General features: G+C 54.6%; 1 protein-coding gene across 4 annotated transcripts in view; it reads left to right on the top strand.

Annotated features, from left to right (window-relative positions):
* Nucleotides 1–25,045, top strand: part of CAPZB (capping actin protein of muscle Z-line subunit beta) — a 138,630-nt gene that overhangs the window by 94,874 nt on the left and 18,711 nt on the right. For all 4 annotated transcript variants that reach the window (XM_036856699.1, XM_036856689.1, XM_036856680.1 and 1 more), the window contains exons 3-6: nucleotides 1,001–1,122; nucleotides 7,179–7,292; nucleotides 23,850–23,991; nucleotides 24,351–24,467. In XM_036856699.1, coding sequence (XP_036712594.1) covers nucleotides 1,001–1,122; nucleotides 7,179–7,292; nucleotides 23,850–23,991; nucleotides 24,351–24,467 — 495 coding nt within the window. The remainder of the gene's footprint in view (nucleotides 1–1,000; nucleotides 1,123–7,178; nucleotides 7,293–23,849; nucleotides 23,992–24,350; nucleotides 24,468–25,045) is intronic.

Genomic DNA, 25,045 nt, shown 5'->3' with positions numbered 1-25,045 from the left:
GGTGGTGGCGAGGGTCTTCCGGCAGAGCACGGGAACTGCCGTGGCTGGCCGCCCCTCTGCTGAGCTGCTCTTTGGGTGTCTTGCCACATGATTTAACTTTTCCATTTGGAAGGGTTATTGGTGCAGTTGGCAGCCGCTCGTCGGGTAAACGATATGGTGGGGCCTCCGTAAACCCGGGCCCATGAAACGAATAAGTCAGCACATTGAAAATACAGCATGGAAGTGACTCAAGCCTGAAGGAATCCATTTTGGAGAGCGCTGCCCTCCCTTCCTGGAATATTTAGGTGGAAATTGATGTTTGAGTTGGGAGGAGGAGGCCAGAGGCCTGCCTCCTAGCAGGGCTCTGTGTCCGATTCAGCAGCATCTGCCCTGGGATTCAGCCCTGCCCGCCCCCCACCCGAGGGCCCCCCTCCTCAGTGAGGGGCCCAGGAGGGTGAGCCTGAGCACAGCAGCTGGAGCTCGGCACCGTGGGAAGCTACCTTTGCAGCAGGTAGGGTTGACTCCGTCAGCCAACCTGGTAACGCTTGGCTGGGGTCCTGGAAAGTACTGGAAACTCCACCCAGCAAGGGAGCCTGTGGGAGCTCTCGGCACGGACTGGCTCTTCTTCTCAGAGCTCTCTGGACTGCTGTGTGTTTAAAGTGTTTACCTTCTTCTCGGGGCTTCAGCTTGTGCTTTGCCCACCAGAGACCAATACCAAGCACGTTCGTACGTTACTAGACCACCCTGGCGACCAGGTAATTAAAAGCTGCGCGCAGTTTGGAGGGAAGGCTGTATTGGAAATCACGCTCCACTGTAATTCAAGAACAGGTTTCTTTATAGAGGGACACAGTTGGTGTCAGACACATGTGGAAAAGAAAAGAACAGGCCCATAATTCTGGCAGGCTACCAAGGGCCAGATGTTAAATATGCTGACCACGGTGTGGCTACAGTTGCCGTTAGCCAACCTGGGTTTGATGTGTTATTTTAACCTCTGTTCTGACTTTTCCTCTCTCTCTGCCAGGTCCCCAGTCTATGTGAAGATCTCCTGTCTTCTGTTGACCAGCCACTGAAAATCGCCAGAGACAAGGTGGTGGGAAAGGATTACCTTTTGTGTGACTACAACAGAGATGGGGACTCCTATAGGTGAGCTCCTGCCCCACAAATGCAGCAGACATGCCGCGCCCGCCACAGCCGCTTGCCACTGCTGCAGCATCTGAGGGACTACTGAGCTTTGACATCTGACAGCCCATCAGCCTTCTTTCTGCTTGTGCTTCTGCTAGGCTTTTCTCCTTCCCTCCCTCCCTCCCTCCCTTCTATCCATCATTCCATCCAGTCGACCAGAAGATGTCTGTGGAGTACCCCCACTGGGCATTGGAGATGCAGCAGTGAACAAGAAGCCCCTGCCCTGGTGGGGCTTACAGTCTAATAGGAGAGGGATGTTGATAAAAAACAACAACAACAGGGACTTCCCTGGAGGCGCAGTGGTTGAGAGTCCGCCTGCCAGTGCAGGGGACATGGGTTCGAGCCCTGGTCCGGGAAGATCCCACATGCTGCAGAGCAACTAAGCCCGTGTGCCACAACTACTGAGCCTGTGCTCTAGAGCCTGTGCTCTAGAGCCTGCATGCCACAAGTACTGAAGCCCGCGTGCCTAGAGACTTTGCTCCACAATAAAGAGAAGCCACCGCAATGAGAGGCCCACGTACCACAACAAAGAGTAGCCCCCAGTCGCCGCAACTAGAGAAAGCCCGCACTCAGCAACAAAGACCCAACACAGCCAAAGATAAATTAATTAATTAAAAAAAAAAAAAAAAAGAACCTCCAGCAAGCTGCTTCATTAAAATCACATCAAATCCTGCAAAGGAGAAGGTCCAGGGTGTGTCCATGACAGGAATCCCGAGCCCAGGGAGGGCCTGCGTGCTTAAGGGCATGTGAATGAAGCTCGTCTGTCTGATGTGCAGCTCTCCTTTCTCTCTGCATCACCCTGTCCAGGGCTGTGAATAACTAAGTCGACTTGCATCCCTGCCCTGGGTGATCCGTGGTCTAGAACAGGAGATGCACCCAGGAGCTGATTACTGTGTGACGTGATTCCTGCAGCCAGGGCCAAGCTTATTGAGGGTAGCATAGAGAAGGCCAAGGTTGACTCCAGGAAGACTTCCCAGAGGAGATGATGCCCGAGCTAGGTTTTTAAGGGTGCCTAGGAGTTCTTAATATTAAAAAAGACTGGGAATCCCTACACCCATCCACTATTCCTGTGATGGATGGCTGTAGTCAGTACCTTGGAGAATGGTGGAGGAATGCCGTAGGCTATAGGTTTTTTTAGAAGCCTCAGAACCTGGGCTGAGTCTTAGCGCTTTGGCCTCATGCTCTTTTGGGGGAGGGGTTGGGGCCTGAGAAATGAAAGTAGGAGAAATTGGCTGGAGGTAGCCGACATGGGCTCCAAACCAGCACTGCCCCCTTGAGCAGACGGGAACTTTGACAAATTACTTATTGTCTCTGGACTCTAGTTCTCTCATGTATTAAGTGGAGGCTGATAGTGTTCATTCTTCTAACAGGATGCTCAGTGACACGTTTCTGTGAGCAGGCACTCGTGTGTCAGACACTGAGTCACTCTTCTGTGGCGCTTGTGTCCTAGTGAGGAATCCAGAGAGTCAGCAGCTGCATAAACAGAATATATTGTTGAAGAGCAAATAAAGAAAATAATGGAAGACCAGGGGAGGGAGAGGCGGAGGGGTAAACAGGGAAGGCTCTGGCGTTGGCGGTCAAGTGTGAAATGAGACTTAAGGGTGAGAAGGTTCAGTCCCGCGCAGGTCTGGGAGAAGAGTGTCCCCTTTAAAGGCCTTGGGTGGGGTGAGCTGTCAGGATGGAGCCTGGCAAGGAGGCCCGAGTGGGAGACAGCAGTGAGGGGAGGCCAGGGCTAGGAGGTGAGGCCAGAGGCCTTGAAGGCCAGGGCCACAGGGCTTGGCTCGGGGCACTTGGGGGTTGAAAGAAATAACACGTGTGAAGGGCTGAACAGCACAGAACTTGGGAGAAATTACAAAGAATTCATACTATTTAAACAAGACTAGACGACTGTCATGTGATCACGTCCCTTTCCTAGTTTCAAATGGAGGTCAGGTAAAGAATGTATTTTTGGTCTAACCTAGACTGGAGACTAGAGCGGAGATGGGGAGAGGTAGCCGGGTTTGAGGCAAGTTTTAAAAGTAGAGCCAGCAGTGTTTGCAGGTGCGGGGGTGGGGCAGATGAGCAGCTGGAAGGTGGGGTCACTGACTGTCGAGGTGAGGAAGGCTCTAGGAAGGACTGGTTTGGAGGCATTTTAGGCTTCAGATGCCCCCCGGGTGGACGTGGGGAGTCAGCTAGGCTGTGGGTAGTCTGAGTTCCCGGAGGTCCGTGCGGAGATGGAGGCGCAGAGGTGGGCATCCAGCTCCAAGGTGGTGAGACAAGCCCTGAGGCAGATCAGGCTCAGCCTGGGAGGGCCAGCCACTGTCCGGGTTGTGGGCATAGGGCCGGGTCTAGTCCTCACCAAGGGAGAGGTCCCTGGGGGTGCCACGTGGGCTGACAGGCCAGGGAGCCCACGGCCAAAGGATGAGTGGCTTCACCAGGCATGGGGTTCAGGGGAGGCACCCTGCAAGAGGGGGGCCTGGAGCTGAGTCTTGCTTCTTCAACATCGTCGTCGTCTTTCTTTTTTCCACCTGAAAATTTGGGCTTGCTGTGTGAGGCAGCTGTTGCCCAGCAGCCTGTGGAAGGCTGGAATCATTTCCAGTCCATGCCCAGGCCAGGCTTTCCCAGGATGTGGTACCTCCAGGTCACCCTGCTGGCTCCCACCTGCATTCCTGGGGCTCCGTAGGGGGCCTGGGGGTCTTCAGCTGAAGAGGAGCCCAGGGTGTCAGGGCACAGGGCTTTCCTTTTTTTCTCTTCTCGGTATAAAACTTCAAGGTCTTCTGAGTTTCTCCACACATTTCTGTCCTGTGTCTGATCGTTTGCTTAAATAAGACCCTTATGGTGTGACGGTTTGCAGCAGCACTGTTTGAAACCTGTTAGCCGAAACAAAAAGCATTCTCTGAGGGAAATGAAAGGCCTGGCTTTTGAAATCTAAGCGTTCCTGTCCATCTGTCTTTTTTCAAATGGCCTCCATTTAAGCTCTTAAATGTGTTCTGAGTGCCCCTTCCACTCAGGATATTCTGGGTAATGTTATGATTTTTCCCCCAGCTACAATTACCCCGGCTCCAGGACTAACGGCTTGAAATGCTGTCGTCTGTGAGCAGGGAGAGATGTGTCTTGAAAATCCCAGACCCCCAGTCTTCAAGAGAGATCGGCTCTTATGTCTAATCAGGTCGCCTTTAAATGAAAGCCAGTAGGGGTGGGACTTCCAGGCCCCCAGGACAGCAATGGCTCTGTAACCGTGGAAACGAAGGTCAGACCTCGGAGTGTGCTGAGGAGAGTCTTGGAGTCTTGAGGAGCCGCAGGGCAGGTGGGGAGTTTCGATTCTCCCGCTCAGATTCCTCTGCACTCCCCTTGGTGAGTGGAGGTGAGGTACCAAGCCTAGTTTACAAATAAATAGTGGTGGTGACAGCACTCTGCAACTTCATCTTTGTCTCTGGATCTGGCAAGAGGTCTTCGTTGATTTTCTTTTTTCTTTGTTTTTCTTTTTTTTTTTTTTTTTTTTTTAATGCTTAGGTGTCCCTCAGCAGAAAAAGCAGAAAGTTGCTCCCTCTCTGCTGGTTTGGAGGAGCACCAGCAGGATTGCCGGGTGTCCTTTCCTCCCCACCCCGCGCTGGCAGGCTTCAGCCCACGAGCTCTGTGTTGGGTGCTGGGGCGCGAGGGCAGACTGCACAGGCTTCTGCCTGGAGCGCTCTTGTTGTCAAGGGCGGGGATGTGACCGCTGCAGGAACCGACATCTGTGGGAGTGAGGGGACAGGCGGGGACAGGCGGGGGCAGTGGTCACTTCTGCTTTGTGTCGGGTGCGAGATCATTCACTCGTTCCTCTGCCTTTTTTTTTTCTCATGAGCATGTGGTTGAGCACCAGGCACTGTTCCAGGCGCTGAGCAAACAGTGGAGAGCAAGACAGACACAGCTCTTGCCCTCTGGCAGCTGAGGTTCTAAAGTTGACTGTCTAAACGAATTCAAGTTCAGTAAAATTTAAAATTCGGTTCCTCGGTCACACAAGCACTCAGGAGCCACATGAAGCTCGTGGCTACCGTTTTGGACAGCGCAGATACAGAACATTTCTGTTGTCGTGGAAAGTTCTGTCGGGCAGCACTGTTCTGAGGGGTGAACGCAGCGATAACGGACGTGTCAGCCCTGCCCAGGGAGGGCGAGGCCTCGGGGAGCGTGAGAGGGTGCCCGGCGCCGGCTTCTCGCCTGCTCCTCGAGCCAGGTGGGGTCCTGGCTTGTCCAACAGCCCTTGGTTTGCCGTGGCCTGTGCACAGCCCGGCGTGACCACAGGAGCTGGCTGCCGGCCGCGGGGCCGTGGGGAGCGTTTCAGCCCGCTGCTGCACAGCCTCTCCCGACACTGGCGAGGGGGGTCAGGGGCCGGTGTGGAAGGAAGGGTTCCCAAGCACCTCCTGCTTTGAGGTGGCCTGGGCAGCTGCTGCATGAGGCCCTTTTGGGACACCAAGCACAGCAACTCTTCCCCCACTTAGCTTTGTGGACCAGCAGCCAAGAAAGCAGGGACCCCTGCCTGAGGGTGGCTGGGAGCGGAGGTCGCCCAGCTGACTTGACGTGACCTGCTGCAGTAGGTGCCAGGCATCAGTTACCGCGAAGAAAGATGTCTGTGCACAGAATTAGCTAAAACTGGCCTTCAGGAGGCGGTGATGCCTTTTTTTCCCTTACCGGCAATCCCAAATCAGAAGGTTCCTTTGGAGTCCTCAGTGATGTGAAGTGGTGTCGTCAGTGGGGGGGAAACGGGAGAGGCAGTGGGGTTTCTTACTGTGGACGTGTCGAGGTGTTTATGCCCCACAATGTGAAGGACTTTGTCCGAATTCCATATTGTCCTCCCCTCCTTTCTTTTACCCTCTCACCTTGTTTTTTTTTTGGCTGTGTTGGGTCTTTGTTGCTGCGCGTAGGCTTTCTCTAGTTGTGGCGAGCGGGGGCTACTCTTTGTTGCAGTGCACGGGCTTCTCATTGCGGTGGCTTCTCTTGTTCCGGAGCACGGACTCTAGGCATGTGGGCTCAGTAGTTGTGACTCACAGGCTCTAGAGCGCAGGCTCAGTAGTTGTGGCGCACGGGCTTAGTTGCTCCACGGCATGTGGGATCTTCCCGGGCCAGGGCTCGAACCCGTGTCCCCTGCATTGGCAGGTGGATTCTTAACCACTGCGCCACCAGGCAGGCCCCCCCCCTCACCTTTTTAATTCTCTTTCTTTGAACCCCCAGCTCTGTGAACTCCACCTGCGGGAATTAATGAGTGGCTATTTCCCTTATAACCCCCCTTCCAGCACTCTCTGTGATTAAATGCTTTCCTGATGTGGCAAAATACATTTTAAAAAATGCAGCAAGACTTTGGGCTGGAAAAAGTGAGACTGGTTCTCATTACTTCACAGTCTTCTTTGTGTGCGCAGCCCTTGGAGGCGGGAAGGCCGTCCTCTGTTCACAGGGAGAACTCTGTCCCTCAGGCTTTCTTACGTGTGGTCAGCCTGTCCCCATGGGGCTGGCTCTCTGCCTCTCTCGCTGCTTCCATAACTGACAGCTCTCTTCTTAATCCTTAATCGTGTAAGAAGATCTTTGAGGAGTAAGAGTTTCTCCAGAGCTGCCAGCAGGCCAGGGAGGAGAGAGGGGCCTCTGTTGATCAAAACAATGGTGAGAACAAAGGAAAATTTTAAAAAGGGTGAGAAAGAAGTCACATTTGTTGAGCACTTACTACATGCCCGTCTCTAATCTAGGCACTTGATGTATCAATACTTTTCTCCTTTGCTCCTCAAAGCAGCCCTGTGGGTAGATAGTAGTCTCAGTTTGCACATAAGGAAAGGGAGGCTCAGAGAAGTCAAGACACCTGTTGGAGATGCACAGCTGGTGAGAGTTGGAGCCTGGGGTTCATACCCAGGTCAGATGGAATCTGAGCCGTTGCTCTGCAAACCTTGAGAAAGCCGTGTCTATGCCCAGGGCCTGTGGATAATGGCTTTTCCTCTGAAATTTCAGAAGCTGGGGCTTGGGCCGATGGCTCGCTGGAATGATTCATGTGATCTCCTTCTCCTTTTCCCCGCCAGGTCACCGTGGAGTAACAAGTATGACCCCCCTTTGGAAGACGGGGCCATGCCTTCTGCTCGGCTCAGGAAGCTGGAGGTGGAAGCCAACAATGCCTTTGACCAGTACCGAGACCTGTGAGTTACGGACGCCCTTTGCCCCGCAGCTCTTTTGATAGGTAGTTCATAGATGAAACGCGAGGCCAAGTCGTCTCCCTTAGACCTGCCACCTGGCTGGCCTAACTAGTAAAAGTTCTGAGCACCCCCAGCAGGGTGCTGGGCCCGAGTGTGGTCATCGGGTCAGTCGTGAGAGGCTGCTGCCTTGCCCGGGCAGTACTCTGCGTCGTGCCTCTCCGGAACAGCAGGTGCCATTGGGACAGCACCTCCTGTGTGCAAGACTCAGTGCCAGATATTTCATACACATCATCGTAAATCCTTAAATCCTCACAAATGTGGTCACTGTTTTAGTCCCCATTTCCCACATGAAGAAATCAAAGTTCAGAAAGATTAAGGTGTTCGTCCAAGGCAAGAGGCAGAGTGGGGAATCAAACCCGGCTCCATCTGTCTCCAGAGGCCCATCTTGTTTGCACTGCACTGCCTGCCCTGACTCTGTTCTTACCTGGAGCTCAGGGCCCCTGCTCCCAGACCAGTCACCAGGGCGGGAGGAGTCGAGGTCCTTAAACAGTGGGCCTTGGGCAGCCACCTCTGAGCCAACAGTTTGCTGACTCCCGAGTTGTTGGGGGCCTCAGCCTGCACTTTGGGAAGCGTTTTCGCTGCGTCTGCTTTCTGCTTCCATCCAGTCCCTCCACGCCACCAGAAAGGTGGCCACTTCATTAATCCGCCTTGCAAGGAAAGGCTCCAAAGCAGGTTATCCTCTGAAGCGTTTTTTCTTAATCTGTAGAATCTCATTTTTAATTAAGTTCTGTATTGAAAATGTAACAACACTGTAATACATGCAGTGCTACCTCAGTACAAATTCAGTCATTTAGGGGAGGGCGTGGCATCCACTTCTGTAAAGGGCCAGATAGTAAACATTTTAGGCTTTACAGGCTACACAAGTCTCTATCACTTTTTCTTTGTTCTTTCTTTTTTATGTATATATTATCCTTTAAAAATGTAAAACCATCTCTTGAGCCTTGAGGGAGGTGGGAATTGGCCTTCGGTCTACAGGGTGCCCTCCCTGACCTGACCTAGGATATAGGCAAGAAAATGGAAATGAGAGAAACGAAGCATCTGAACGGCTGAAACCATTGTCTGAAAGCTGGTGTTGTTACGCTTCGAGAAGGAGTTTCAGGTCTCCATCTTGCAGACAGTTGGCGTGGTTTTCCAGTTTTTAGCGGATTTGATATAACGCATATAATAAAGAATTTACTTTAGAAGCTGGTTTGGGAGGAAAAGTGACACTTCTCAGTCTGACACACGGACAGACAAAAAGACCCACAACACACAAGCAGAAGCTCTGAGGAAACCATGAACACATGGCCCTGAACATTTCGGTAGCCCCCGAATGCGTCGCTGTGCGACTCAGCTTTATCTGCGGTACCTGTCATGTGCCAGTATTGTATATACGTTATCTTTAATCCTTTCAAGAACCTCTGGGGGAGATGATTTTCCCTTTTTTACAGATGAAGAGATTGAGGTTCCCAGGGGCTAAATGACTCACCACAGGACGCAGAGGCAAAGAGCTAGGACTTGAGTCCATGTTTGCCTGAAGTTTCCACAACTTATTGATTTTCACCGTTAGAGTGAATTCACTGATTAAAGAGTTCTTACTTCTAGAACTTGGCCCTGTGGTAGAATAGCTCCTCCTCCAGTGATGCTGAGAGATTTCCTCGTTGCTGTCATCTCTGGTTTATTTGTAGTTGGTCTTACCTGGCCATTTGGCAAGAAGCCTATCCAGCGGCTAAATAAGAATTCCCAAGTGGAATCAGTTTCTGGGCTAGTGACAATATTGATAATAAGATAACAGTGGTGATAACAGCAGTTACCAGCCAGTGGCTGGGCGAGCCCAGTGTTCACTGCCTCTCGGTCTTATTTGATCTTCACATCAGCCTGTGCAAGAGGATTGTCCCCGTTTTACAAATGAGTTGACAGGTTCAGGGAGGTGAAGTCACTTGCCCAACTTCACACAGCCAGTAACGTATTTCGCATGTTATGGTCCAGTATGAAACCATCCTTATCCAACTCCAGAGTCCAACAGTTATCCATTTACCTGACTGACATTTGAGTGTTTGCTTGCCAAGTCCTGGGGCGCCGGCCTTGAATACGGAGGACCACGTCCCTGCCCGCGCGGTGCGTCCACTGTGGGAGGACAAACAATAGAGTGCAAACAAGTCGGCGCGGTGACGGTGACGGGACAGGGAGTGACTCGGGCTTTCAGTGGGTGAGGTTGGGGGGGGATCGGGAATGCCACTCCGGGAGCTGACGCTGGAGCTGAGGGCCGGCGCCTGGGCCGGAAAGGAGCGGTCTGGGCAGAGGGCTGCCTGTGCCGGCGTCTCCAAGGATCAGAACGAGGCTGGTTCTGATTTCTTAGAGGCTAAACATTTGGGCTGTGATTTCCCGAATAAAGCAATGCAGACGTGTTGGTGCCCTGTGCTGCCGTTTAGGACCAGGCCTGGGGAAGAGGCCGGTGTCGTCTCTGACTCCTTTCTCCCTCCTGTCTCGCTGGTTCACGTGTATAATGACACGTGGTCAGTCTTAGACGTGTGCCTTCTGTGGGGTCTTGACTGGCCTAACATCGTGAGCATTTCCCCATCACCATTAAAAAGTCTTCACTGTGATCCCCCAGTCCTTACAGCGACTCTGTAGGGTAAGTGGGAGTTACCTCATTTAACAGACGATGAAACCGATGCTCAGAGAAGTCCTCCAGGTGGTTAACCCGCTAGGAAACGGCAGGAGCTGGGCTCGTACCCTATGTCCGACTCTCTGCACCGCCTCCTGAGAAGGCTCCCCTGCCTGGGCGAACGTCCACTTTGAAGGTGGCGTTAAGCCTTAATGACCCGTATTTCTCTGGGGCTGTGCATGGGCCTGCACTCTCCTGTAAAGGTGAGCTGCGCTGCGGGGGCTTTGGCGGGGGTGGGGGTGAGGTGACAGGACAGCTTCCTCCACCCAGTGACGGATCTAACAGGACAAGCCAGCCCCGGAGGTTCTGGGATGGTCTGTAGAGGTGGAATCCTGGCCCAGAGAATGCCATCTGTCCCCAGCGGCATCCGTGTGCTTTTCCGTGGGGGAGGAGAGAGTACAAGGCCTGCGGGTGGCGCCCACAGAGGAGGGCAGGAGGCCCTTCATGCCCTTGTATGTGAGGGGAGGCCCAGTTCTCCCTGTCACAGCAACCTCAGGCCACCGGGCTGGCTAGAGCTGTCATTGGGCAACCAGAGTCAGCAGTTTCAAAGCACCCTGCGTTATCAGTGTCCTGAGGACGCCCCCTCCTGAGGCCGTACGTGAGGACCGTTTTCCCAGCTGGACCACACTTGATGAGCCACCTCATTTCTGGTCTAATAATTACGAATGCAAGTCTCCTTTTTCTTTCTTTCCTTCCTTTCCCTTCCTCCTTCCCTGCCCCCTCCCTCCCAGTACCTTGCTCACCTCTGGAAGTCCCCGTCGTCAGAGTGCCCTGTGACTTGTTAGTGGCCATGTCGGTGACCTTGGCAGGGCCAGAGCCTGAGCTCTTCTCCCTGTGGTTCTGGAGCAGACGGAGATTAGCGAGGGGCTCGGAAGCCTTGAGCAGCACAGGCCAGTGGTTGCTCCAGGTTTTCTAGGGACCAGATTGTTCCAAGGGAGGCAGGGGCAGTAGGTCATGCCTTCCTCTTTATCCTTCATCCCTGCCCCTCCGCAGTATAGACCTCTTCCCACAGGAAGGAAGACTCCTTTGCTGTCATCCCAGTGAAGGAAGCCACTGTGCTCCTCCGTGGATTCTTCCACCTGCCTGCCTTTCACGTGGACACGTGGGCTCAGGCAGCGGTTCCTCTGAGGGGGTGCTCCCCGACACTGCCTCAACGGTCTGCTGGCTCTGGTTGCCGAGTTGCTGCCCGAGCAGCCGGGAAGATGGCCTGTGTCCTGGGCTTGCCGAGGGGTGCCGGAGCCTCAGGCAGACCCCACCCCTGCCAGAAGGAAGAGAGAGTGACTGAAAGGACGCTGCCAGGAGAGGACCGGCACACCATCGCTCCCAGGAGGGCTGGATGCGGACGGCCGCCGCTCCAGGGTGCCCCGCTCCGAAGTGGGGCTCGGCCTGCGCCCCCCGGGGGTTGAGGACTGCGACGAACAGGCCCATCCCCTGTACTGACCCCGACTTTATTCCTGACGACGCGGTGTTTGTGAATTCTGGGACCCTGATGGATTGCAGAGTTAGGACTGAGTTTGGCTTGTGCTCTGGCCTCTCGACCACTCCCCCCCTCAAATGACTGAAAGCTGCCAGACTCTGGCCCTCGGGCTTAGAATTAGAAACCCCTTGTGTTGCGTGGAGCAGCTGCTGTAAGGAGCCTTCGGGGGCTTCTTGTTCCATGACTCCTCGCAGGAAGGACCCTCGCTCTACCCTGGGAAGGCCGCGCTGAACTCAGCTCACAGAGATTTGTTGGCTTCTGAAGGGCTGGAGGGTCGACAGAAGAAAAACGGGGACTTCCCTGGCGGTCCAGTGGTTAGGTCTCTGCGCTCTCACTGCTGAGGGCCCGGCTTCAACCCCCTGGTTGGGGAACTAAAATCTCACAAACTGTGTGGCACAGGGAAAAAAGGAAAAAAAAAAAAAAAAAAAAACAGGATAAAAACAAAACAAAAAAAAGAGGCCTAAGGTGCTCTTTCCTGCCATGTCCTCCTCCGGCGTGGACCTCTCCCCCTCCCCAGCTGTTGGCTGTGCCTTAAGACTGAACCTGTGGACACGGTAGTGAAGACAGCTTCCTGGTTCCCCTTCCTCCTGGGCTGGTCCTGGCCCATCAGCCTGTTCTTACTCCTGATGTTCTCCTTACCAAGATGAGTGGAAGGAGACTTCGGGGAGCATGGAGCCAGCTGAGACGCGATCCAGGCCAGGCGAAGGAGGCTTCTCTCTGCCGTGAGAGAGGAAAGCTTCTTCCCCAGCGTCCTGAGGGAGAGCCTTGGCTTCTGTCCTCGGGCTCTGGGCTTTGATCCCTGGGGCTGTAAAGGTTTTGACTTTGTAGGGAATTAGGATATGGAACTGGTATGGTCCGAGTGAGGGGCCAGGCCAGGGACACACTGACCAACAGGCCCTCTGGCTTACAGCTCCGGTGGGGATGTGGCCCCCCTCTCTCCTGCCTGTGCACAGCATTTCTCCATATAGCTTAAAAGTGCCAGCAATTTGGAGCACAACTCCTTTCCCAAGGTGGGCAAGTGGCACGTAGGGGCCCAGGGAGGTGAGCTGTGTGTCCTGCATGATTTCCTTTGAAGCCCCCCAGTTCCTGGCTTCCCCTCTGCTCCTCCCAGGTCCCTGCCACGTTCTCACCCTCCCATCCTCCCATCCCTCCCACATTTACTGATTTCCTTCTTTGCTGTCACCAGTGACAGAAAGGGATTGTGGTGGTAACTTTTCCCCAAGAGAATAACTGTTAAGCAACCGTTGATAGCACAACTCTGATTTTAGATTAAAAATAGTCCATTTGCCAAAAATGCTCAGGAGATGATGGGCAGGTTTTGCTGGAGTGCTGGCACTGGGGGAAGCCCTGATCAGCTCTCCAGTTGTCTGGGACGTCATCACTTCTCTCCCCGCAAGCCCTCCCACCTTGGTCGCCGACATCCAGGCTACTCTCGTTCTCTGCCAAGCCCCAAGATGGTTTCCTGGCTCTAATTCATGGGCTGGCTCAGTTAGCCCCTGGGGAGTAGGGAGAGGTCACAGAAAGGGCCGCCTCTCGGGTGGCTGGCTCACAGGGTCACTGCTTTCTTGGCAGAGTTGTCTCTGCTTTCTCAGGCCTTAAGCCTGGGGTAGCTCGTCGGTCACAGAACCTCATCACGTGACCTACGTGAGCCATCGTTCTTGGGAGAGACTTAGTAGAGGGTCAGCACTTGCAGCTGCCAGAGAAACATCTTATTTGTGGTGTGAGCCACCAGTTGGCTGCCATGAACCCCACGATCAGTGCTTTGAGTTTTCAGGCTCCCAGAGAAGATGGGAAACCTTCCCCACTCTGGCTTTCACACTGGGTCCTCTGTCGGCCCAGGTTCTGTTGAGACCAGATGTTCTAACCGAAGGGGCTGGCACTGCTTTCTTTCAGAGATGATTGCTCCCATCTGTGCCAGGCATCTTGCCCCGTGCTCTGCGATCCTTGGCTCTTGGCTTGCAGCAGATAATACCTTCAAACATGCGGTTGCAATTTATTGGCCTTATAAGTTAATTTTAGTGGGTGTGCAATTGATTGAAATCAAAGCTTAACGAAGGCCAGAGTCTAGGGGGTGGAGGAGCGGGGCGGGAAGGCATTTTGTGTTCTTCCTTGCTTCGGGTCTGAGATAATCTTCAAAAGCCTTAATTAGGTTTCCTAATCAGCCCTTCTTGTCTGGAAGACGTTTACGGAGTGAAACAAGGCTGGCGTCCCTGTGGCAGCCCCAGAGCCCGCGAGCCTCTCCGGCAGCGGCCGGGCGCTGGCAGATGGGCCTTCCTTCCCCCGGCTCCCTGCCTCCTCTGCCCCGCTGGGACCGGGTCACAGTTGTGGCTGTTTGCGCTCCTTCCTTCCATTCTCTGCGCCTCTGTCAGAGGACGTTTGAGCGACACCAGCCCAGCGAGGGCAGGGCATCCATGTTCCCGTGAGGAAAAAGCTTGTTGCCTTGGTTTCTTGGGTCTTTGAAACTCCATGTTCCCAGCTGCCTTCTCAGACCTCTTACCCTGGGCTCCCCGGGGCTACCCCTTCCTGGTATGTGAGCATCGGGCCTGGAGAGTTTCAGTGTTTCAGTCCTGATGGGACGCGTAGGTGGCAGTGGGAGGCTTTCTGATGAAATGGAGGTAGCCGAAGTATGGGAAGCAGATAACTGGTGGTCGGTGGGGACACCCTGGCAGCAGGCACAGACACCTCCCAGCAGAAGTCACTGTATCTGGGTCAGGCTGCAGAGTGGGGAGGCGCTGGGCTTTGAAAGAGACTTGGCCTTGATGCTCTGTTCTGCCCTTACTCACTGACTTGGGGCGAGTGGTCCACTCTCTGGCCTCTGTTTTCTTATCTGTCAGCAAGGTGCCACTGCCCTTGTTGGGGGGGGGGGGTGGGGGGTGAGGGCAGTCAGTCAGGCGCTGTTCCCAAGGCTCACCTTGCACTCACGGTGTCCACTCGCACCTTCAAGTGTGACAGAATTATCCTCATCTTGCAGCAGTGACCTGTGTGGATGTGTTTTTGATTGTGGCTGGGGGGCGGTTTTGGTGCAGACGTGGCGAGGCAGCAGGCCGCGTTAGGAGGCTTCGGGTTCTGGTGGGGCTCTGCCATAGACCGCAGCAAGACCTTGAGTAAATCTGTTTCAGAAATGGAGTGAAGTAGTTCCCATCTGCGGTGACGGGAGAGAGTACTTAGGATGGAGCCACAAATACTTCCCGAGAGCCTGCCGTGCTCTGAGCACTGCAGGTGCCATGGGGGTGGGTCAGGCGGGCCCCTTGGGCCCAACAGGCGTGAGGAGGTACACAGGGAAAGAAGTGAACAAAGGACTCGCACCCTTTGGTAAGTGCTGAGAAGGACCAAAAACTGGGCGCTGCATCTATAGTAGTGGCCGGGGAGGGGCCGTGGGTTGACCGGAGCGGGCGTCCCTGTCGCAGAGGAGCATCGTCAGAGCAGGCCTGGCTGGCATCTGGGAACTTGGATTTGGGAGGTTTTGTTCCATTCCCTGATAGGAGCAGTCACGATGTGGAAACTGTTGCGCAAACGCTATGGTTTATGCAGAACTGCAGCCTCCGTGCTGGAGTCTGGAGTTGCGGTGTGTGCCAGGCAGAGGAGCTCAGCAGTAAGAACCCTGGGCACCGAGGCTCGGGGTGGGGGTGGTGGGCTCCCCGGGGACAGCACTTCACACGCGGTCCCGGCCCATCGCTGGGGAATTAGGCGCACCTCGTGTGACTCCCCGGGGCGGGGCAGGGGCGGTCTTGGAAGCTTCTACCCGGTTCCCTCCCTCGGCAGCTTGTGCCCTGTCTCCTTTCCCTGGAATAACTCACGGCTGCAGGCACGACTCTTTTGAGTCCTGTGAGTCCTCCTAGCGAATCGTGGAAGCTCAGGTGGTCGTGGGGAGGCAGGCTCAGCCGTGTAACCTGGTGGGGAGGGGCTCGCTGGTGTGGCCAGGGGACAGGAGCCGTGGGGAGAGGTGCGCGGGCCCTTGTCCGGCGCAGGCCTGGGGTGTAGTCCTCAGCGCCTGGGGAAGGGTCTGGAGGGTCCCGGGGTACGTGGGACAGCTCTGACTGTACGTGCTGAGAGATTCCTCCAGAAGCCGTTTGGAGGCTGGGGTGGAAGACCCTGACCCGGACTCCTCTTATTCTGGTTGCTTGGTCCTGACTGGTCTCCCACTAGTCTGGCTGAGCGACTCGTATGGTTTGAGGTTACCCTGTGTTTCCCACCACCAGAAACAGCCAGGCCAAGTTACCTTTGGTGTCCAGAGTCAGAACCCAGCTGGGAGATGGGTGGAAGCACTGAGCAGAGTAAGCGTGAGGTGATGGAATCGTTCAGGAAAGTTCTGGGGCAGGTGAGACCTGGACCATCGGGATTGGCCATCGGCCTGGCCGCCTGCCCCTTCACACAGGTCTGGGTGGCCCCCGCCGCGTGAACCTTTTCCCCCTTGCCCGGAGGTGGAGGGCCTCTCTCTCCCGTGTCTGAAGGTCTCCCGAGGGACCCTGCCACAGTGCCGCTTGCTACACATCCTGTGCCCCAGGGACCGCGGGGTAAAGGCGGGGAAGTCGTGTCTGGCTCTGAGCTTGTCGGCAGCGTAATTAGTGTTTGGGTTTCCACATACATTATTTGTATCTTCACCCATGCGTTTGGAGGGCCTCTGAGAACCCGCCCTGCCTGCTGTGGGCCTCCGGCTGCCAGTCTTGGGCCGGTGTGAGAGTGCTGGAGGCAGCTAAGGGGGAAGCCAGGGTCGCCTCAGCTGCGCTGTTTTGATCGAGTGGGAGACGCGTGGAGAGAAGCCCTGTCTGCTTTGTGGGGAGTTGGGTCGAGTCGCTTCCTGCTCTCGTGGTGTAAGTTTCAGCTGCTCTGAGCCCTGCTCTGAAGCAGGGGCATTTCCTCCGGTTCCCAGAGCCCATGCACGCAGGGTCCAGACAGGCCACTCGTTGCCCCCCAGCCTGGAGGCCAGTGATGGTGCGTCCACGTGGGTCCCCTTCGCCAGGTTCCTGAGGCCGTGCCCAGGGTCTGCTTGCCTTGGCACGCACTGTCTGCTTTTCATCTGCTGGAAGAAAGTTAAATGGAAAACAGGAACGTGCAGAAAACAAGCTCATTTACAAACATGATCCCCGAGTCAGCATCAAGGACTCTGGTTCCTCCAGGATTCCTGGGTTTCTGTCCCCGCACGGCAGCCAGTCACGCTTCGGGTCGTGTGGCTGCACGTGTTGGGGTGAAGCGAGGACCGGCTTCCTCCGGTGGTGGTGCTGCCGGGCACCCTGTGCTGCCAGGGAAGCTGCCTCGTGCAAGGATGGAGGGTGGCTGGTCTTCCAGCGGTTCAGCCAGCAGGCCTCTGCTGCCACCCTGAAGTGGAGGGCCCTCCTTCCAGAACTCCCAGTGCAGGGTTCTCGGTGTTGCCCAGACTCCTGGCCACTTGGTGTACCCCTTCCTTCCTTCCCTGACTTTCTCCTGCACCTTGAGGCAGCATTGTGTACAGCGGCGTGTGTGTGTGTGTGTGTGTGTGTATGTGAGAGAGAGAATTTACCTAAGTCCAGCCTCACAGGCTAAACCAGGGCCATGAGAACAGGACGTGGCTCTGGGGCAGCCAGCTCCCCAGTTCTCAGCTGTGTGACTTGGGTGCATTCCTTTCGCTCTCTGGGTTTCCACCATCTTAACTGTAGAATAATGTATGCAGAGCCCCTGACACAGAATGGGTTCTCAAAAACGGCAGCTCTTGGGCGATGGCGATGGCGACTCCAAAAGGCCTTGACCGTCCACATCCTCCAGGGTGGGCAGTGTGTTCACGGGTAGCCCGGAGAGGCAGAGGATGCTCACGGGTGGCATGCAGTGCGGACGGCGTGGTCAGGTGCCAGGCCAGCTCGGCGGCCCCTGCAGCAGAACCATTGTTTCCAGAGAGGCCTTCATTATTCCTCTTTAAGTAAAAAAATAAAAACCTCGTAAAGCGAGGCTGTAAAGCGCCGCAGCCACGGTCCAGATGTGCACGTCTAAGTGCAACTGGCATTAAAGTCGCGCATGCCTAAGCCGATCGGCATGTTTGCTCTGGGGGTTGTTGCACCTGTGTGTGCTGGAAGGAATGTCCACAGAATACCTGTCCCGTGTCCGTGGGCAGATTCTGGGACGCGTTCCGAAAACCGTGGTGGAAACGGCCGTCACTGGAGGTGTGTAAGCAGAGTTTTGGTCAACTTAAGATGTTTGGAATCTGCGCTGTGGCACTCAGAGTCTGCCTCACACCGGCCCTCATGCAGCCACCTGATCCTGGAGTGTCAGAGCTGGGAGAGACCCTAGTGAACCTCAGAGCCAATGTTTTCATCTTACAAATGAGAAAACCACATTGGTGCCGCATAAATATTCCTTGCCTTCCTCTTGGCTTTGTTTAATGAAGCCGACTGCAGAAGCTCACACTCCAGCACCTAAGGGTGTGGCCTTGTGCTGCCCCCCTCCCCGCACCGACTTGTCTGGGTTTGGGGGTGACTGCCCGTCCTCCGAATCGCAGGTGTCATCACGCTGCCAGAGATCCACGTCCGCTCCGGCCTCCTGCCCAGTCCTGGGAAGGCTGCCCAGCCCACTTTCGGCTAAAGGACCACGTCTGAATGAACCCTGCTCCCAGCAGATCTGTGCTGGCTGTGGTTCTTTTGTGGGGGTCATGGCATGTGACTCATTACCTGTTGGGGCCTCTGTATTAGAGCCGCAAGTCCAGCTATTCTCCCAGGAGGCGATTTGATGGGAAAGAGGGAGGGCCAACCTCCAAGCCGATTCCAGTCCCGGCTTCCCTGTTACACGCGCAGCCCCGCGTTGGCCAAGCCTGGTTACAGCCCAGATTCCTGAGACAAGTTTCCATCCTGGTCTCCACGTACACCCCAGCCTCAAACACTCCATAAAGCTTTAGGAGCTGAAATAGGTTTTGGGTTTTTTTTTTTTTCCCTTTTGTGAAGTAGGTCATTTTGAGTATGAAGTATTATGTTTTCCCTTTTGTCTCCTCCTCCCCAGAAGTCCTGAGGTTGGAGAGTTATGGTCATAGAATCTGTATGTGTGACGCTGACTTTGGTCAAGTGGAGGAGTGCATTTCAGGGGGATACGACATAGCTCTCTGGGAAAAAGAGAGTCACTGACACCCCAGGCTTTTCGCTGATCCAGGTTCAGGGTCTGACTCGCCCAGGCGCTTCAGTGTGATTGGCTGTACGGGTAAATAGCCAGCCCACCCGAGGGGCTTGTCTGTGGCTCCTGGCTTATCCAGCGCACAGCTATGCCCTGGTGACCTGGTCTTTTGAAGTTTATGAAACCTGGTTGTGGTCAACATACTGTTTTTCAGATGGTGGGACTTAATGGAGCCAATCCAGGTGCCCCCATCTCCTTAATGCCAGCTGTCTGAATTCTCTGCAGTTCCATTTGCCTTAAAAAAATGTTAATCTGCTGGGAAGATCTTGAAAGCCATCAACTGTGGAGCCGATGGCACTTGGTTGAAAGAGTTCACTCTTGGGTGGACATCAGAGCTTTTCCAGAGTTTTCCTCTCGTTGTTCCCGGGTTGGTCTGGGTCGGTCTATCGGTTCCCCTACTCCTGATGTTCCTGGAACTCTGAAAGGCCCCACTGTTCCTTGGTTCGACTTTCCAAGCCGGCTTCTCTGCAGTGTCCCCACAGACTGTCCCTGTGTCCCTGTGGCTAACAGGTCATTCACCCTCCTCACCGTGTGTGCGGATTTCAGCCCTCACTCCCTGAAGGTACCAGGCCTAAGAAAAGCCCAGGGGTTTCGTCTTTGGGCGTCCACGTTTTAAAGATGTTCCCCAGGGCTTCCCTGGTGGCGCAGTGGTTGAGAATCTGCCTGCCAATGCAGGGGACATGGGTTCGAGCCCTGGTCTGGGAAGATCCCACATGCTGCGGAGCAACTAAGCCCGTGAGCCACAATTACGGAGCCTGCGCGTCTGGAGCCTGTGCTCCGCAACAAGAGAGGCCGCGACAGTGAGAGGCCCGCGCACCGCGATGAAGAGTGGCCCCCACTTGCCGCAACTAGAGAAAGCCCTCGCACAGAAATGAAGACCCAACACAGCCATAATAAATAAATAAATAAATAAATAAAATTTAAAAAAAAAAAAAAAAGATGTTCCCCTAGCTGCCCCCTTGACCAGAGACCTCTGGGCCTTCCCTTTTGTGCCCAGCACAGCTGGGCCATGGCAGTGGTCCTGGGACCGTCCTCCCTCCCTCCCCTGTGGAGCAGGGGCAGAGCACAGGCGGGCCGGGTGAACCCGTTGGCAGCTCGCTCGCAGCGCCAGGCCACTCTTGATGCCTCGTTCGTGTTGCCATGCACGGCCCGAGAGCGAGTCGCCAGGGATGGCAGAGCCCCCTTATTGAAATAGCATGTTAGCATTTAAACAGTATTAATACTATTTGACTCATTAAATATACAAAGGCCAGTTAAAGTGCTTCCATGTGTGTGCTGTTAGTTCTGGCGGGCGACTCCTCAGATGGCTTTATGTGGTTTCAGACAACATTTTAGCACATTCTTAAAATACCCACAAAAGCCTTTATGTAAAAACTCATAAATGTGAACCACGTAAAAATTATTTTTTTTTCCCGTTTCATGTCATTATGATCAAAGTACAGTAGGTAAGAATAAATTTCCAAAAACTTGTTGAGGTCCCTCTTTAATTAACGCTTCACGCGCAGAGCAGGGCCATAAACCGTGGGGCGGGGGCTGTCCGTGCCCCGCGGCCACTCTGCCACAGAGGCTGGCCTTCTGGGCGATTCTGAGCGGCCCCTTCTCATCACGCGTCCTCCAGTCCCTTTGTCCTGGAACGTCAGGTTGAGACACGCAGCCGTACGCGTCCCCAGAGGTCCCTTTAGGTGAATGGAATGTGGGTCCGCTCTTGAACAGCACGAGGAACAGTGGCCGCTCTGGTGCTGCCGCCCTCATCTCTTCACTGAAAGTCAGACCGCCTGTAAGTGAGGGTACTACCCGACGGGACACTCTCCCAGCTACGAAACCAATTACGGAGGTCACGTGGCTCCGTGGAAAGGTGCTCGTGATTCTGGCCAAGTGAGGAAAGCTGAGCCCAGCCCAGTCCCCTTGCTGTGCCTACAGTTACATAAAAAGTAAGCGTCTGGACAGAGACCGGAGGGGAATTTGGAAAAATGAGATTTATGGGATAAGCTGATTTATGGTGGTGTGGGCTAAATTTTAAATTTCCTTTTTTTAAAATAATGTTCTTCTAATAAATTTTTTAATTTGGGGGAAGAATAGTAACCCACGTGAGCATCAGAGTCGAGCTTGCATTTTTACCTCCTTTGTCTCCAACATTTTGTAACTTTGGACCTGGTCAGTGTGACCCACAGGGGAGGCTGAGGCTGCGGGGAGGAGCTGCCCGGAGGGGGAGCCGGGCCGCGAGGTGGGACTTTGGAGTGGAAATGGCCAATTCCGCCCCGCAGACCGGTAATGCTGTTGTTTTATTCTTCTGGAAGAAAACAGAAATCTAAGGGAGGGGACTGAGAGGGCTCAACCACAGGCCATCCGGTGCTTTTGAACTGGTTGCCAGGTGGTGTCGAGGAGGGTTGTCAAGCCACCAGGCCTCTGCTGGTTCCCTCCCAGGGCAGCCTGACCTGCCCTCCCCCGAGTCCCAGCACAGAGACAAGAACAACACTCTGGGCTGGAAGGCGCCTGAGGCGGGGGGCCGTGGGCTTCGAGGGACAGAAGGACGAACACGCCCGCTGGGCTTCGAGCCTTTGCTCCAGGAAAGAAGGAATTAGCGGCCCACTTCTGCCAGCACAAGAAAAGCCACATTTTTAAAAGTTGTTTTTTCCCTTTTGATGTGGGGCTGCTCTCCCGACAAGCAGGCAGAAAGGGAAAACCATGCGATGGAACCCAGCCATCTGTCACCGAAAGGACGGTGTTGGCGGGTCTGCCCTGGGCTGCCCTTCCCGCCCGCGGTAGTGCTGCTGTGCTTCCCGGGGAGTTGGGGGAGGGGGCACCAAAACCCCGGAGCCCATGCCGCCCGCTCACCTGAGCGAGGGGTCTGGTCCCAAGGTGACTGATGCGTCCCCACATGTCCCAGGAGCGTTCCAGGGTGGCCCGGCGTGTGACCAGCTCCCTGCAGGGCTGGGCCGGGTCACGGTGGCCCTGTGGAGGGAAGTGGGGGGGGGGGGGCCTCAGGCTCTATGCCAGAACACTTACCTATTTGGGGTTTGGGGAGAGATTTAGAACAAGGGAAAGCGCCTTCCTGAGTGGGGTCCCCGAGTGCCCAGCGTTGGCCAGTTTCCCGGAGTTGCCCTGGGCTGGCACCGAGCTCGGGCCCGCAGGTGTGTCTCTCCCTTCTCCCGTGCTTTCCCCTCTCAGTTCTACGCTCTGCTGCCCTGGTTGGAAGCCAGAGTCCTCAATCCCTCAATCTTTCCTTTCCCTCAATCCCTCAACCTCAGTCTCTCAATCTTTTGACCAACATTTAGCCCCGGGGCTGGCACCTCATACAGCCTCCTGCCGTCACCTGCCTTCTGGGGCCGACTGGCCAGGGGAGACAGCTGTGAATTTCACTTGACGGCTCAGTCGCAATGAGTAGCGCGGGATGGAGCAGTGGGGACAGTCTCCCTGAGGAATGCTGGCGGGGAGGACGCGAGGGGAACAGGCCGAGGTGTGGACCCTCATGCGCCACGCCCAGTGGGCCTGCGGTGGGTCAGAGCCAGAGACAAAGCAGCCACGGGGCCCTGCAGCTCTCCAGCGTGAAGAGAGACTACCTCTTCCGTCTGATTGTCTCTCGGTTACACCCTGGTGTATATCACATACTGGCCTTTGTACGAAAACTTTTTAGTTTGAAAGAGTTTGATTTACAGCAAAATTGTCCAAAAAAGAGTACAAAGAATTCTTGGTATACCCATCGCTTACATTCTCTAAATATTAGCATTTACCATGTATATTTTTTATTATGTAACAGCGTTATCGAGGTATAATTCATATACGTGTTTATTTTTATTACTTGTTCTTGTTATGAAAATAATCATCTTTGGTCAGGTATCTACTTTTCTGTATAGTTTTTGTCTTTCAACAATCCTAGAAAGTAGATACCATCCCTGTTTGTTTGGTTTTTTAAATATTTATTTATTTATTTATTTGGCTGTGCCAGGTCTTTAGTTGCGGCATGTGGGATCTTTTAGTCGTGGCATGCGACATCTAGTTCCCTGACCAGGGATCAAACCCGGGCCCCCTGAATTGGGAGCGTGGAGCCTTAACCTTAGCTGGACTACCAGGGAAGTCCCAGTACTGTCCCTGCTTTATAAAGAAACTAAGGCCCAGTTCGCACAGCTGGTAGCTCTTGATAAGTAGTCATTGGGTGGATAAGCACATGACGTAACTGGTGACTGGCGGGGCGGACGTGAGGACCCGTGCCTGCCTGACTCCCCAGCCCGTGCGTCTCGGTGCCTGCCTGCTCACATCCGAGGCCACGGCGCCGGGCCTCCTGGAGAGTCCCGGAGTGCACCTGCGGCACCATTGATGCAGGGTTAAATGGGGTCAGAGAGGCCACAGACTTTCTGGTAGAGTGTGCTATTAGCCACCAGAGACGCCATCTTTCCAGAGTCGTAGTTGGTCGTCAGCAGAATTTGAGGCGCTGCACGTCAGCTGGTGGTCCGCCTCTGCTTTCTGAGCTCCTCGGACCTGTACGGACAGTCGCTGCCTTGGTGCCCTTGAATTTGGGATCCTTGCCTGATTTCCTTTGCTCCTCTGGCCTTTTCTTTCCCTCCTGCATTTGATCTGAATTAGGAATTTTTCAGTATTGCCTCAGACTTGCGGAGGAAGCTCGGTCCCAGCCTTAGCCCTTCGTTTCAGGCTACAGTGTTGCAGCAGGTTGCTCTGAAAAACCCACAGAAGCCCCAGTGTGTGCAGGCCCTGGAGCGTCCCGGGGGGAACAGAGCCCTGTCTGCTCTCAGTGGGAGAAGTCTGGACTGTGGTTGCTCTGTTTTTCCTGTTTTTCGCCTGTGAAGTAGCCATCCCAAAAGATAGGAGTATCACACGATAATGATTACTCAGTAGTAATGAGCCCCATTGAGGGTCTGTTACATGTCACACACGTTGCTGGATCCTTCGTCTGGAAGGAATGTGAAGCCCAGAGAAGTGGAGTCAGCTTGCCAAAGGCCACAAAGCCAGAGGAAGGGCAGCTCAGACTCAGATTCATCTTTTGGACTCCTAATTCCGTGTTCTTTCTGTGAGCCCCCCACCCGAAAGGATGCTGCATCCCCTCCCCTGACCAACGAATGAGCAGGACACATGCAAGAATCAACCCTGGAGCCACCGTAGGGAGGGTCGTTAATCCCAGAGAGACATTTATTAGATGAATCTTTGCCAAACGACCACCCCTTGGGACCTGGGATGATGATCTGTAATTTGACGGGCTTAACATCTCATGGACACGTGGGCCTGTTTCCTGCAGGTATTTTGAAGGCGGCGTCTCATCTGTCTACCTCTGGGATCTGGATCATGGTTTTGCTGGAGTGATCCTCATAAAGAAGGCTGGAGATGGATCAAAGAAGATCAAAGGCTGCTGGGACTCCATCCACGTGGTGGAAGTGCAGGTACAGCTCCCCCGCCCCCAGCTGGCAGCCCAAACGGTACGGCCTGTTCCCTAGCAGGTGCTTCCTGATGGGGGTATGTTGTGGCGTATAAACCCCTGCTGGTTGCTAAAAGTGCCCACAGCCACGTGGATAAAGATAAGTCAGGATCGCAGTAGTCATTGATGAAAAAGATCCCCAAAGAACTTGGATACGGTGACCGCAGATTCGGCCCCTTTAAAAACCATTTGGGATGCTATAAGGTCACGTCATGGTGACGTGTTAGGAAGGGACGTGTTAGAATGACCTGAATTCAGGGGCCATTCGGGCTCTCCTCAGCTCAGGGTTGTGCCCAAGGCTCTGACCTCTGTCTCATCCTGCAGGAGAAGTCCAGCGGTCGCACCGCCCACTACAAGCTGACCTCCACGGTGATGCTGTGGCTGCAGACCAACAAATCCGGCTCTGGCACCATGAACCTCGGCGGCAGCCTTACTAGACAGGTAGGGTGGTCAGTGCCCCCAGCTGCAGCCCCAGGGCTGGCCGTGTGTGGAGATGAGTGAGCAGCTGCCCCACAGGGGGTCCTGGGGCAGCCCCTGCGCCTGACGTGATCTCCCCACAGGCCTGTCCGTGTTTCCCGACATTCAGTCACGGGAGGTTTTACTTGGGGTCAAGGTGTGTTTATGTTAAGGTGCTCCCGTGATGTTTAGGGCATACTGCTGGTAACATTTTAGAATGGATTAATTTCTCGGTTGTGGCTTAGATGATGTATTAGGGCTCTTGGTTGCAGGTGACGGAAGTAAAACTCTCACTGACTTAAGCGAAAATGGAAATGAGTCAGCTCACCTAATTGTGACGTTCGGACATCGTTCAGCCCACCCGGGTCTAAGACACGAATGATGTGGGCAGGACTCTGGCTCTCCACGCGGGGGCTCCTGGCAGCCTCTGGCCATCCTGGGGGAGAGCCTCTCTCGCAGAGCAGGTCTGCCATATAACCCCAGGAACGGCTCACTGCCAGGTCGGGTTACTTGTCCAGGACAGAATCACTTCCTGACGCTAGGGTCATGTGACTACCCATGGT

Source organism: Balaenoptera musculus, chromosome 1, assembly GCF_009873245.2.
Source record: "Balaenoptera musculus isolate JJ_BM4_2016_0621 chromosome 1, mBalMus1.pri.v3, whole genome shotgun sequence".
Taxonomy (NCBI): domain Eukaryota; kingdom Metazoa; phylum Chordata; class Mammalia; order Artiodactyla; family Balaenopteridae; genus Balaenoptera; species Balaenoptera musculus.
This window is presented reverse-complemented; position numbering and strand designations above follow the sequence as displayed.